This window comes from Lithobates pipiens, unplaced genomic scaffold, assembly GCF_037356315.1.
Source record: "Lithobates pipiens isolate NorthernLeopardFrog02 unplaced genomic scaffold, aLitPip1_a1.2 Scaffold_1, whole genome shotgun sequence".
In the NCBI taxonomy this organism is placed as follows: domain Eukaryota; kingdom Metazoa; phylum Chordata; class Amphibia; order Anura; family Ranidae; genus Lithobates; species Lithobates pipiens.
In genome coordinates, this window is record NW_027507685.1 from 222991381 (window position 1) to 223006437 (window position 15057).

At 43.9% G+C, this 15057-nt stretch overlaps 1 protein-coding gene across 1 annotated transcript in view; it reads right to left on the reverse strand.

Annotated features, from left to right (window-relative positions):
• LOC143983528 (complement factor B-like) overlaps positions 1 to 15057 on the reverse strand; it is an 83310-nt gene that overhangs the window by 49318 nt on the left and 18935 nt on the right. Inside the window, exons 5-10 of the mRNA XM_077483326.1 lie at positions 14942 to 15037; positions 13046 to 13179; positions 8320 to 8461; positions 7042 to 7170; positions 6542 to 6634; positions 2055 to 2192 (exon numbers count right to left, since the gene is read on the reverse strand). Of these exons, the coding sequence (XP_077339452.1) occupies positions 2055 to 2192; positions 6542 to 6634; positions 7042 to 7170; positions 8320 to 8461; positions 13046 to 13179; positions 14942 to 15037 (732 nt within the window). The remainder of the gene's footprint in view (positions 1 to 2054; positions 2193 to 6541; positions 6635 to 7041; positions 7171 to 8319; positions 8462 to 13045; positions 13180 to 14941; positions 15038 to 15057) is intronic.

A 15057-nucleotide genomic window follows, 5' to 3' on the forward strand; every position in this document is an offset into this window, starting at 1 on the left:
TCATTAGATCGAGAGCAATACTTCTAGCACTAGATCTCCTCTGTAAATCTAAACAGGTAACCTTTTAAGTAATGTTCTTTGTCATCATTCTACAAGCATTTGCAATTTTTAAGCATGACATGTTAGGTATCTATTTACTCAGCGTAACATCAGGTTTCACATTATATAAAAAAGTTGGGCTAACTTTACTGTTTTGTTATTATTTCAATTCATGAAAGTGTATTGTTTCCCAAAAAAATGCATTTGAAACACCACTGCGCAAATACAGTGCAACATAAAATATTGCAACGACTGCCATTTTATTCTATAGGGTCTCTGCTTAATAAATATATATAATGTTTGGGGGTGCTAAGTAATTACATTTTCTAGCAAAAAATACTAATTTAAACTTGTAAACAACAAATGTCAGAAAAAGGACTGGTCCTTAAAGCGGAGTTCCACTCAAAAGTGGAACTTCCACTTATCTGTCTCCCGCCCCCCGCTGACAGGGTATCATCTTCACCTGGTCTTCTGTCCGGGTTTGCATCCTCCGACTGTCTGATTGGCTGTGCTGCGATGACGTCAGTCCCGCACATGCATGTGGAAGACGCTATTCACGGCACAAGACTCTGAAGGAACGACTTGGGCATGCCGTTCCTTCAGAGGGCATGCGCCAGTGTATATCTCCTAAGCGGTGCAAGTGTAGGAGATATTTACTGTACCTACAGGTAAGCCTTATTATGGGCTGACCTATAGGTAAATGCAGTGGCATAGCGTGGGGGGTGCAGGAGGTGCCGTTGCCCTGGGCGCGACATTTAGGGGGGCGCCAGTATGTGTCACTACTGGCTGCCTCCTCCTAATTTTATTGTCCCCCTCGCACTGGCCACCATTCAGTGTCCAGTGTCTGGCGCCCTGTGATTGGGCGTATGGGGGTCATGTGAGGTGTAGGGCTGGCCTGTCCTGCGGTTGCTCCTGAAGTCCTGCCTCCGCACATGACCCCCCATACGGACACTGAACATGGCAGCAGCCAGAGCGCAGGGGAGATAAGAAAAAAATGTGAGCCGCCGCAACCGCTGTCTTCTGAGGCGACTCCTCCTATCCTCCAGACCAATGCAGGCCAAGACTGTGGACAAGGAGAAGGTGAGTGAGAGTCGTGTTACTGCCCCGGGGGGGGGGGGGGGGGGGATAGCAAAAGAACAGTGTAGTATGGTGGGCAGTGTAGCGTAGTATGGTGGTCAGTGTAGCATGGTTGTCAGTGTAACATGGTTGTCAGTGTAGCGTGTTATGGTGGGCAGTGTAGCGTAGTATGGTGGTCAGTGTAGCATAGTATGGTGGTCAGTATAGCGTAGTATGGTGGTCAGTGTAGCGTAGTATGGTGGTCAGTGTAGCGTAGTATGGTGGTCAGTGTAGCGTAGTATGGTGGTCAGTGTAGCATAGTGGTCAGTGTAGTGTAGTATAGTGGAAAGTGTAGTGTCACAGGTGCCAGCCGACCTACAGCAGTAAAAGTAAGACCACAGATCAGCTCCACAGCTGATCTGTGACATAGGGGGTAAGGGGTTTTATACTATACTAGTCGAAGGGACTCACTGAGTGCTAAAAGTCCACGCATTAGGGGGCCTTGCCCTGGGTGCTGACAACCCACGTTACTACACTGGGTAAATGTCAACCATTGGAGTTTACTCCCACTTTAACATAAGTAGGAGCTGTTCTGTAGTCCAGATTGGAACCTGGACAGCTCTGACAACACTGCTTGGGATTTCAGTGCTGCAGAGGCAGAGTTTTCAGTTCACACCAGGAAATTAGATCATTTAATTTTTGGCAGGATCAACGGGTACTGTGATTTTCTGTGATTGTATAACTTTTTAAGAGAAAAAACAAAGGGAAACGTGCATGTATTATTGACAGTACTGAATATGTTAATTTTTTTTAGCCAGATATGCCCTTTAGCAACATAACGTGTACCCTACATACACATACAGGTAGTTTTGGCAATTTTTTATTGTTTGATAACATGAGGTAAGATCATTTTCTGATGACATTTCCTTTTGTATAGACGATTAAAGAAAATTACTCACCGATTATCTCATCAAAGGCCTTCTTCAGTGCATCTACATTTTCCATCTGGAAGACGTGTTTCTCTCGATCCTTTTTAGAGGCAATATCATTGAGCTCATCCTGGCTGATGTCATCACCCAGGCCAAACACATAGATATCTGTGCAGGAGAAAGGAACATTGACCTCATTATAAGGGCTGTCAAGGCATAAGTCATTTTTATTAAACCGTGTCAGTGTAGCGTTACCCCCGGAAGGGCCGCTGAGTGGTGTTTGTGCTCTGGAACTGCCCTGACCTTGCAAGCACCCTGACCATTCTGACACTCTAGGTTCATACGTGGACTAAGCAGACAATGTTCAGTAACCTGGTCACCAACAATACTCAGCACAAAGTATAGGTAATGCACATGGATTTCAATAACTCTGCTGAATTGAGTATTTCAAAGTAATTCAAGTCAATTCACTCAATTCGTCCCCTCCACTCCTCTCAGGACCTCCTGCTTTATTGCTCCCTTCTTACCTCCTCCCATGCTCGCCTTCAGGACATCTCCAGAGCCTCTCCCATTCTCTGGAACTCCCTTCCCAGGTATGTCCGATCAGTCCCTAACCTGTCCACCTTTAGGAGATCCCTGAAAACTCATTTATTCAGGGAAGCCTATCCCACACCCACCTAACAACTGTCCCCGAGCCACCCCTATCAAATCATTCCCTGCACCTATTACCTTTTGTACCACCACCCCCTCCCTTTAGAATGTAAGCTCTATGAGCAGGGCCTTCCTGTCCCTTCTGTATTGAACTTTACTGTAAATGTGCTGTCCCCCCCTCTACATTGTAAAGCACTGCATAAACTGTTGGTGCTATATAAATTGTGTATAATAATAATAATTATAGAAGGCAACCTGCTTGCAGCAATACCCAGTCAGATGATGTTAATAAGTAGTAGAGTCAACACAGATAATAAATAGGCAAGGTAAACAGATGATAATGAACCACTGGGTGAAGCAATATCAATTATAGCGGCCATATATGTGAATTGGATGCATTTTGAACCGCATCCAATTCGCATGACATGTGAATCAAACCAGCTTTCTATGGAGCCAGGTTCACATATGTGCGGTGCAGTGCGAATTGTCTGCGAAAAAGAGTCCTGTACGTTTTTTTAAAATACTGCAGTGTAATTTAGATGCTAATTGCAGGCTATGGGAATGCATCTGAAATCACACATCGGATTAGTTTTGAACACGAATTTGATCAAAAAACAAACAAACATTGTGCTCCTCCCATCCATACCAGGCCCTTTCGAGCCTGGTATGGATTTTAAGAGAAAACCCACACCAAAATTTAAAAAACAAAAAACAAAGGGGGCGGGTGACGTCATAAGGGGGCGGTTCCGCTGTCACACGGCGGAGCAGGCTGACAGCAAGAGCCTTTGGCGCGGGCAGAGGGTTTTTATTGTTTGTTTTTTTCCAGGTCCAGTGGTTGCGGCAGCAGACGTCATGATTGACAACGGATCTACACCGGGAGACATTGTATTATTATTTTTAATAAAAGGAATTGTCAAAAAAGGTGTCTGTTTTTATTTATTTTTGATACTTTTTTGGTGAATTAGTAGGGGTACAATGTATTTAAATAGGGGGGGAGGTGGGATCTGGGGAGCCCCCTTGGTAAAGAGGTGTTCCAGATTCCGATAAACCCCCTGCCTGCAGACCCCCTACAACCACAGCCCAGGGTTTTGGGAAAGAGGTTCTTGTCCCCATCAACACGAGGACTAGGTGCCCTGTCCCAAAAAAAATGTTTAGGGCTTGTGGCCTGATATGGTTCAGGAGGCAGGCGTGCTCGCAGCTCTATGGTGCCTCCTGGTATCTCCCTGGGGCTAGTAAATTACTTCACGGATGTATTCAGTGGAGAGGAGAGGGGCCTCTGACCCAGGCATGTATTGGCAAGAATGTACACGCACTCACTTGTACACTGAAGAGTGAAGCCGGTACATGCCTGTGTCAGAGGCCCCTCCCCTCTCCGCTGTATACACTTGTGAAGTTAAATACTAGCCCCAAGGAGACCCCGCAGCCTACGAGCACCATAGAGCTACAGATTGCCTCCCCCCACTGCATAGTAACCTGACAGCCAGAGGTGGAGGTGGAGATGCCAGATCTTGCACCCCCCCCCCACAGCGGCAGAATGCGGTGGCACCCCCCTGTGGCACCATCCCAAACACCCACCCAGGATCAGCCCTGGATACAGGCCGCACGGGCCCCCTGCAGCAAGGGGCTGGGTTGCTGCTGCGACTCCTATAGCTATGCCCTTGACTACGTCCCAGTTAACATGAATGAGACTGCCCACACAGGGATGCATGGGATGTCTGTGCATCCCCTTGCAGGTAAACACAGCCCTCACATGAGTATACACTTTAATATGCCCTTGTGAATGAGGTCTAAAACCTAGTGTAGCACCGGCTCCTGACGAGCATGCGCTATATGTTTTTGCAACCACAGTTGGGTTTTAGGGCTAATTATGCTAAATTATGGTTTCAGTGCCAGTCTAGCTGGATTGCACTGGGTTCTCCTTGACCACAGGTGTCGCTGTCACCGCTGTTAAGTGTGAGAACGCAGTTTAGCTGGGCGTATTGAGTGCCATCCCTTTCTCTGAACCAGCCCTGTGGGAGTGTCATCCTGCTGTGCATTCCAGGAGATAGTATTTAAGGTACTGACATCATGTGCATCTGGGTTCTGGCCCAGAAGAGTTTTCTGTCTGTTTGGTCCTGGTCCTCCTGACCAGCCCCCATGGCCCTCCTGGCCTGGGGTGCGGATCTATGCAATTCCGAGTCTCGGGGCTGGATAGCCCGAGGCAAAGTAACTGCAGGGACAGGCCTGAGTGGATATCGAGGTCTGAGGATTCAAAGGTGGTCCGGTGCCGTCTCATCTAAGGAGAGGCCCAGTAACTGAAGAAGCATCCAGGGGAGGACTCTTCTGGAGCACAAGGCTGGCTTCTCTGAAGGAGCCTGGAGGCTCATTTGAAGGACACCAAGTGGATCTACACTCATTCGGTATCGCCAGATCGGCTGCAAGATACTGGTAACATATGATAGCTCTTTTAATTTACCTACGTCCCTCAGTTCTACATTCAAGTCTGTGGCAGAGACTTTTCTCAAGTGTTCTACATCCAAGTCTGTGGCAGAGACTTTGCTCAAGTGGTCTACATTCAAGTCTATGGCAGAGACTTTGCTTTCATTAACACCCTACCAGCTGCTAGGCCTAGTGAGAGGAGGTCTATTCGGTGGTTGTGAGAATCTAGTTGTGAAACGGTAATTCTCTGGATTTCTATTGTGACTTCCTATCTTTGCAGTTCCAAAAGTACCTGAACTTTATTCCTAACCCTCTACTTTTCATTAAGTGACTGTGTTATCTTCTAAATAAATATCCCAAAAAGAGAATACAGTGTCAGTTTATGCAGTTCTTTGGGCTATCTGCCACGGGAAACCCCTAGACGGAGATGAGGTCAAGAAGGTAATGGTAAGCCCAATAAATGCCAGCAGCTCCTTCGGGGGTCAGTGCTACACTAGTTAAAACAAAACAAAAAACTTTTTAAAGTGCACAATGCCTTAAAATAATTTAAAATGCTGATTTAATGAAAATAAAAGAAAAATGGTATGGAAAAAGATATAAACAGACAAGCTACAACAGCAAAATAAAAAGTAAAGCATATTTAAGTGGAGTTTGCCTTTTGTTCAGTGCACAGCTCAGATCACTTGCACAGTAAGTGCAGTGACAGACAGGTGTACAGCCTTGACCAATCATGCTATCCCTCTGGTTTACTGCAGGGGCTTGAAGGTTGTAGCTGGGTCCCCTGGACATTTTCTCTAGGCTGTAAGTTCCTGCATACATTGCCTTGGGCATTATCCGGCTCTGATTTGGGCATTTATGTTTCAAAGGACACTGTGTCCTCAAAAGAGATACCAATCTAATGAACCTGTAAAGTTAGATGGCAAGTTAACAGCCCTTTAGGCCCAACCATCTACGTGTATTCAATTTGCAGGATCTCATTAAGGCTCGATTCACATCTATGCATGTTGTTTTTGAGCGTTTTTGCAGTGCTTTTTGCGGTGCTTGCCGTGTTTTTGGACACGCGTTTTTACCGCGATTTTGCCACGTTTTGCTTTTTTCTTTTTACACTGTGGTTGCTTAGCAACCAGATATATACAGTGAAAAAAAAAAAATGCAAAACGCAAATCACGGCAAAACGTAGTAAAAAAGCGGTACTTGCATTTTTGATGCAGGTCCATTGACTTCTATTACATGCAAAACGCTGCATTTTGCATGAAAAAAAGTCCCAGACCCTTTCCAAAAATGCAGAGGCACAAAAATGCATTGATGTGAACATGTTCCATAGGAACCCATGTTAAAAAATTTCCTTGCATTTCTGCAAAATGCATCAAAAAACGCGTTAGTGTGAATCGAGCCTTAATGCCTGAGTGGTGCTTGCCTGATTCCATTACAGATAGGATGCCACATACCCAGTTTATCTTCACGCTTGTCCTTCTTGATATCCAGAAACTCTCTGATCTTCTTTACTTCCACAGACGGGTCTCCACCCATATTATGTTTTCCTGAGGTGTTAAGGAAAAATTGTTATTCTTTTGTGGAGGAAGAGGCATTGATAATACTGTTATGGAGATGAAGACTTGTTGGCCAAACTAGTATTGTCATGAGCAAGATATGGACCAACTGATTATATAGAGTAGGACAAAGCCTGACTGTTAATTATTAGGACATGGACTAATGTCTATTGAAAGGAGTAGCTAATTGAAGGGCAGAGGATGTCAGGTACAAGACATAAAAGATGGTTATAAGGAGAAAAACATTGACTAATGGAGAATAGGGAAAGAGATGAGATGATCAATGGTAAGCTGTAGAGTAAAGGAGGTTGTCAGTAGTAATCAATGCACTAAGGTTGCCAAAAGCAGGGCATAAACTTGATGAGATTTTCAAGAGTTGGATCAGACATTTAACTTACCATCAGTCATAAGTATAATAATATTAGAATGTTCGAGAAATTTCTCATTTCTCAGATTATCCAGAGACAGTTGATTATAAACTTCCTGAAGGGCAGCCCGTGTATTAGTTCCTTGTTTATCACCATGTACTGTGGGAGTATAAATGGGAAAAAAAAACAACCATGAACATTGACATCTTCTGAAAAATGATATAGTGTTTATAGCACATGGGCACATGTTGGTCTTCCAGTTATGGGAGGAGGCAATTTATGCATCGCTACCAGCTATTAGACCCCTTTCACACTGGGGCGCTTTTCTGGCATTTTTCAGCCGCTTTAGTGTTAAAAAAAGCGCCTGTAAAGCGCTTAAAAGAAGCTGCAACTGCAATCCCAATGTAAAAGCCCGAGTGCTTTCACACTGAGAGCCCTTTCACACTGGAGCATTTTTCAGGCGCTTTAGCTTTAAAAAAGCACCTGTAAAGCACCTGAAAGAAGCCACAACTGCAATCCCAATGTGAAAGCCCGAGTGCTTTCACACTGAGAGCCCTTTCACACTGGAGCATTTTTCAGGCGCTTTAGCTTTAAAAAAGCACCTGTAAAGCACCTGAAAGAAGCCACAACTGCAATCCCAATGTGAAAGCCCGAGTGCTTTCACACCCAGGCGCTGCGCTAGCAGGGCGTCAAAAAAAGTCCTGAAAGCAGCTTCTTTGCAGCTCTTTTGGATTGGTGAATACACCGCTCCTAAAGCTCCCCTTCCCATTGAAATCAATGGGAAGCGCCTGTAAAATGCCTGAAAGCACCTGAAAAGCGCTATTGGCAGCAGCGTTTTGTGGGCGCTTTTAACCCATTATTTGGCCACTAGCAGGGGTTAAAAGCGCCCCAATAACGCTCGAAAAACGCTGGTAAAGTGCTGTTAGTTTAAGCGGCGCTTTACGAGCGTTTTTTCCGGTCGCTGACATTGTGAAAGGGCTCTTAAAGCACTTGGGCTTTCACATTGGGACTGCACATGAGGCTTCTTTCAAGCGCTTTACAGGAGCTTTTTTTAACGCTAAAGTGCCTGAAAAACACCTGAAAAACGCCCCAGCGTGAAAGGGGTCTAAGGGAAGTACAAACCCCAACATGAGACAACTGGAGATTCTTCAACCAGGGATAAACACAGTTTCAGCAAGAATAACATAGGAAGAGTTTTGGTAACATGCCAGAGTAGAATAAAGAGCTCACTCAGTCACCAGGCTCCACATACAGTATACAATATAATTCTTGTGGATTGGTAATTGAATAATCCAGCTAATACTTTACCTGAATATTTAAATTTTTGAATTGCTTCTATAACTTTTTCGGCTTGTGTGTTGATCTCAGACTCTGAGAGAGTCACAATTCTTTTTATTTTTGAAGCATAGGTGAGGACCGAATACCGAGGTGTAAAGTCAAAGCTGGAAACCTTCAAACAAACATATGTATGCATGAATATTAGATATAGTGTCAAATCAAAGATTGTCAGATTATATAGTTATCACAATTACATAGGCGTGCACAGGGGGTGTGCCAGGTGTCCCTGGGCACACTCTAATCACGCTGTGTGGTGCCGATTTCACCTACTGCCTGTTTGTGCCTCCTGCATTGCTCCTGGCTTCCCTCCTCTCCTCTCCCCCCCAGCTGCTGCCGGAGGATGCTTCAGGAAGGAGAGCAGGGGAAGGAGCAAGACAATGTGTCATTTCCTTTTCTAAATCAACACAGTGAAAACACTCATTCACTGTGTTCATTCATTGCTGAAGCATAGTAAAGTGTTTTACTTAATAAGTAAGTGTTTACTATGCTTATGTTTTTTGAATGAACTGGAATCCACTCAGCACAGAGCACTTTCCATTTTCATTCACTGTCCAGAGCAGCTGAGGCTGCAGACAAAGGCATGTGTATTTGAGCTTTGGGGTGCACACCCTAATGCAATAGGCTGCGCACACCTATACATAATTTCTATAAAGAACAAAGTAGAGCACAAAGAGGATAGGCAAAGTATAATAAGCCTTAGCTGTTCAACTGGTGTGGCTATGACAATCTGAAAGGTTTAAAATATCTCCATGCCCCAGCCAGGTACCTACTGCACCACTCTGACATCTCTAGGAAAACATTATCTGTTGATCCACCTGTTGAATGATGCCTGGGCCTGCATGCCGTTACTCTGAAAACAGGATATCTCCCCCATCATTCATTTGGTTTAATAAAATTGCCAAAATTCGCTCAATGCAAAGCATTAAAGCCTCACTTTAGGCCAGGTGGAAGATTCAGCCATATGTGAATCTATTGGACTCTCTTTACTTGTTCAAAGGAACATGCATCGATCATGCATTTGGGGGAGTGAGATTTTCCCTTTTCACTCCTCCAATCCTTCTCTTTTTTTTCTATATTTTGATGATTTGGTCTTCACTGTATGATGCTATGTTGAAAATTTGGCAATATGTTGGTATTTTGGTTAAAATACAGATCTAATGTATATGCTCTTTAGCTTGCTATTTAGTCTTTGAACCTGTTCGATTATACATTCTATAGAAAGGGTGACTTTCCGTTTAGTCTGTTTTGTTATATTGCCTTTGAAATTGCTTATGTTGAACTCTGTATATATTATTCCAGTATTGGTATCTGTATGTAATTCTTAAAATAAAGAGTGTTTACAAAAAAAAGAATACACTGTATCTCCAAGCCAAGGTCTGCTTTTAAATGTGCCCCCTCTCATCCTTGGTACATAGAGTTAATACATCTGTAGGGGGAAACAAATGTAGATGATATACTTACTATGACCCCAGCTTTTGAAGTACAGGGCATGATTTCAGCTTCCTGCCAACAAGATCTCGGAGAATACTGAGTACTCCAAATTTTGTGTGATGATGCTGCAGCATCACCACCCCGCTGAATCCCGCCAGGAGGATGATTAAGTAATCATCACCTAGGTGCCAGGGGAAAGGCAAGTGTAATATCTAATTGTTTCCCTTACAGGTATTTTGGACAATCAACATTCTGTGGTCATTGGATTAAGGTCCGTGTCCATTAAGTTGGCTACAAAATGCTGGAAATGTTTCTGATGCTCAACTGGGGAAGCTTCTTGGACGAGAAGTGAGACATCATCAACATTATAAAACAAATCCAGTTGAATGTGACTAACTACTTGACTTCTACCAGCTATACTATACCAATGTGAGCCTTTACAGACAATCTCCTTTTCCTAAATGGTTGATACTTGGAGCCCACTATGCCAGCACGTTCTTTCTACATTGTGGCTGAAAAGATTTCATCCTAGAGACACCAACATACACTGTATTACCAAAAATATTGAGACGCCTGCCTTTACATGCACAGGAACTTTAATGGCGTCCCAGTCTTAGTCCGTAGGGTTCAATATTGAGTTGGTCCACCCCTTGCAGCTATGACAGCTTCAACTCTTCTGGAAAGGCTGTCCACGAGATTTAGGAGCGTGTCTATGGGAATTTTTGACCATTCTTCCAGAAGCACATTTGTGAGGTCAGGCATTGATGTTGGAGAGATGGCCTGGCTCGCAGTCTCAGCTCTAATTCATGCCAAAGGTGTTTTATCGGGTTGAGGTCAGGACTCTGCAGGCCAGTCAAGTTCCCCCACCCCAAACTCGCTCATCCGTGTCTTTATAGACCTTGCTTTGTGCACTGCTCCAAATCATTTTGTGGAGGGAGATTATGGTATGGGGTTCTTTTTCAGGGGTTGGGCTTGACCTCCTAGTTCCAGTGAAGGTAACTCTTAAGGTGTCAGCATACCAAGACATTTTGGGCAATTTCATGCTCCCAACTTTGTGGGAACAGTTTGGGTATGGCCCCTTCCTGTTCCAACATTACTACGCACAAGTGCACAAACAAGGTCCATAAAGACATGGAAGAGCAAGTTTTGGAGTGAGGAACTTGATTGGCCTGCACAGAGTCCTGACTTCAACCAAATAGAATACCTTCAGGATAATCAGAGCAGAGACTGTGATCCAGGCCTTCTTGTCCACATCGGTGCCTGACCTCACAAATGTGCTTCCAGAAGAATGGTCAAACATTCCCATAGACACACTCCTAAACCTTGTGGAAAGCCTTCTCAGAAGAGTTGAAGCTCTTATAACGGCAAAGGGGATGCCATTAAAGTTCATGTGCGTGTAAAGGCAGGCGTCCCAACACTTTTGGTAATAGAGTGTAGGTTCATCAATTTGCTTCCTGCCCTATCCTGGGAAATGCAGTGCAGCCCTCAATAGGACCTAGACTTTCCATCTGTACAGCAGCTCTACAGGGATTATCTAGTCAGGGACATAATGACCATTGCACTTTCGGACTTCGGTCTACAGTATGTGCCTTACTTACTTACTCACTGTAGGTGGCCTTAGTTGACCCACATTTTTTTTTCCAAAAAATATTAAACGGATTCCCCCATCTACACAAGCAAGGTAGAGGTAGATGGAATCCTTCCCACTGAGCCATTGTATTCTGACAGTGGGATTCCTCTGCTGAGAGAATACACTAAATGGCAGCTGCAGTTGCTAATCGACATAAGTCTTCCACCATTTTCATTCATCTTTGCCAGAAGTTGATTGTTGGATCAGCTTCTGTCGAGCAGAAATTGATCGAGATTCTATCCATCTGTGGCTAGCTTAAGTGTGGTGCTAGAAAATGCAGTTAGTGGCAGCACCAGACAGCTCAATGCTCTAAAAAGCCTTATTAAAGCGAAGTTCCACCCAAAAATTGAACTTCCGCTGTCCGCATTACCCCCCTCCCACCCCTTCAGTGTCCCATTTGGCACCTTTCAGGGGTGAGGGGCAGATACCTGTCTAATTCAGATATTTGCTCCCACTTCTGGCAAAAGTATCCGCAGCGATCGACACCATGTCCGGCCCCTCCTCCACCCCCCCCTCCGATGTCTTCTGGGAGACACACAGGTCCCAGAAGACAGCAGGGACCACTCAGAATGAGCAGCATGACTCGCACATGTGCAGTAGGGAACCAGGCTGTGAAGCCGCAAGACAAGGCAAGGCTTATCAATTGATGCCCGAAAAGGATTTTGATAGGGTCTCATGGGATTACATGTTGTCCACCTGCTCTCATATTGGATTTAGCGGAAATATGATATCGTGGATCTCGACACTTTATCGAAACCCACAGGCTAAAACTAAAATAAATAATATTCTCTCTGACCCAATAAAAACCATAATGGTACACGTCAAGGCTGCCCACTTTCTCCTCTTCTCTTTATTTTCCCATCGTTGTTACGGTACTTTCAACAGCCGATTTGACTTTTTCGTCAGACAAAAGCTGAACGAGCGGACTAGTAAATTTTGGACGAATGACAGCTCAGAATGCTCGGATGCTCGGAATGCTCGGAATCCAGAAAGGACCGGGAGGAGTTCGGTTTTGTAAATGTATTTTAAAAAGGCACATGCTTTGTACGATCTGAAAAAATTGCGAATCATCGCTCACCCAACACCAAATTAGCAGAAGCCCAAAAGTCAAGGCCGCCCTATCGAGGGTTATGACCGCTACAATATTTACAAAAATATGAGGGGTGTACTCACATGTGTGAGATACTGTGTGGGTATATATATCAAACAAAGCAAACAATGTCCTTTAGCAACCAATGTGTCATAAAAGCAGAAAAACGTTACATTATATAAATCAAACCAGTTTCTGTGATGAATTTCAGTTACATGATTTTGATGAAATCACTCAATTGGCAGTTACTAATAACAATGGATTGTGATTTCTACCACCAGCAGGCTCCCTCCTTTCTTGGGATGACCCGCCAAAAGGAGATGCAACCCTATAATTATAAAAGGTGATAAGCACTTTTTATATGGTATATGGCTGTAGGGTTGAATGGAGGGTCCAATCAGGTCCGCCTGAAAAACTGACAAGCGGACCTGATTGGAAAGTCCATAGAAAGAGGCCTAACTAGTGAATTATTCATTGTGATGGGATATTCTCTGTTTACACTCTCTAGATCACATTTCCTGCCGGCTAAACATAAGGCTCTGTACCTTCTCTATGAATGTTTCCGCAATGTTCTTTGCAGTTTTGAAATTCTTCTCTCCAACACTTTTTGACGCATCAATGATAATGAAGATATTCATGAGGCCACCTGTTCTTACTTGCAGTCTACGAACGCTTTTATCTGTAAAGAATACAGACAAAAATTACATCACTGGAAATATACATATTTAGGTCTGTTTCAGACAGGCAGACAGTAATGTTTACTTCCCTCTGAAAAATGATCCCTGGTGGCAGGCATTCGGGAGGTGCTACTGCCGTCCATTTTTTATTTTTTTTGTACTTTTTTTTTTTAAATTGCCGAATGGAAAGGTTACATTGCAGGATCACGCTGCAACTACAACCCAAGTACTGGATCGCAGTTATAGTGCAGCCCCAATGATCTCAAGGGGCGAATTTGACGGGTGGTGCAGACTGTCAGACTCTGCAGCCTGAATTAAAACTGCCATTGCCCTGTCAGGCTGTAATTTTAGAATACTGGTGGGCGGCCGGGAGGGAGGGGTGGTAAAACCATGGCTCGGCTGCCTGTATTTAATACTCCCCAGCTACCAGTGTGCCCTTAGAGTAAAGACCATATATTTTTCAAGGTGGAATTACAGTAAATACAGGACCTCCACCAGACCTTCCTAACCAGTTTCAGCATTATTTGCTTATTATCAAGCTATACCTAGCCAGACTAAAGCTGGCCATACACTAGTAGATTTGTGTTTGAACATTCTTATGAAAATTGTATGAAAATTCTCAGCACATTCGATGGCTTGACAAAATGTTGTTCGAAAGTACTTCCAAATTTAACATTCAATTTTGGAACCAATGGACTTTCCCAATCGAAAACCACAGTCATTGTTAGAAATTTGGTAATTCGAGAACATTTTGCTATCCTCCTCACTGCGGTTGAAAACTAACGTTGATTGGACCCTACTAATGCTTAGAAAATCAAATGATTGTTTTTAAAGCAAATCATTTTAAATTAAATTCTATTAGTTTATGGGCAGCTATGGGTGACTGTGGCAATTCAGACTGCCTCACATAACATTGCAACAAGTCCTGAAAATTCATTTAAGAACAGCTAGGAAGTGTGCTGATCCATAACCCCCACGTACTCATACAATTAAAGAGTTGTACACTGGAAACCCTAGTCTAGAGCCCCATAAACTTAAAACCCTAAATCCATCTCTGTCTCTGTGAAACCAATCAAATGGGCTTCAAACAAGGCCCTGCATCCCCTGAAAAGCTACACTGTGGCCAAAAGTGTATGGACATCTGACCAACAGAACCATATGAGTATGAGCCACTCCAAAATCACTTTGGATGGGAAGACCTGTCTCACAAATGGTGTTTTAAATCATACCAAAAGTGTTTAGGGGGGTTGAGGTCAGGGCTCTGTGCAGGCCACACAAGTTCCAGCACACCAAACCCAGAAAACCATTTCTTTATGGCAATGGCTTTGTGCACAGGGCCACAGTCATGCTTAAACATAAAAGGGCCTTCTCTATTCTATCACAAGCACTAAAAAATGTTGAAAATGTTCTTCTGTACCAGCCATTGTCAACTAGGTTTCCTCAAAGGATGGCTAGGGGTTCCATGATCTGTGGCTAACTGACCTACCTCTGATGGTGCCTGCATAGTTCCAGGTCGAACGCCACTTGGCAGCACAAGTGAAATGACTGTGAGGGAGTCATTATGGTTACCCTCATAAGGGCGGAATTCTTACCATGTACCACATCCAATGTAGGGGCATTTTCCCAATGACAACCAATGGACTAATCCTAACAGGGGTTCCCGGAGATCTGAAAATTTTCTCAAGGGTTCCTCTGGAGCAAAAAAGTTTGAGAAAGGCTGTTTTATACTGTAAGACTGAATATATACTATATGTATTTTCCAACCTTCAACTCTGTCTGGGTCCGATGATTCAATGGTTTCAGACAAGGAGGATCCAAATACCTCTGCCACTTCTTTCGGGGAATCATATGTGTAAGAATCTGTGGACAAAGTAGTTTAT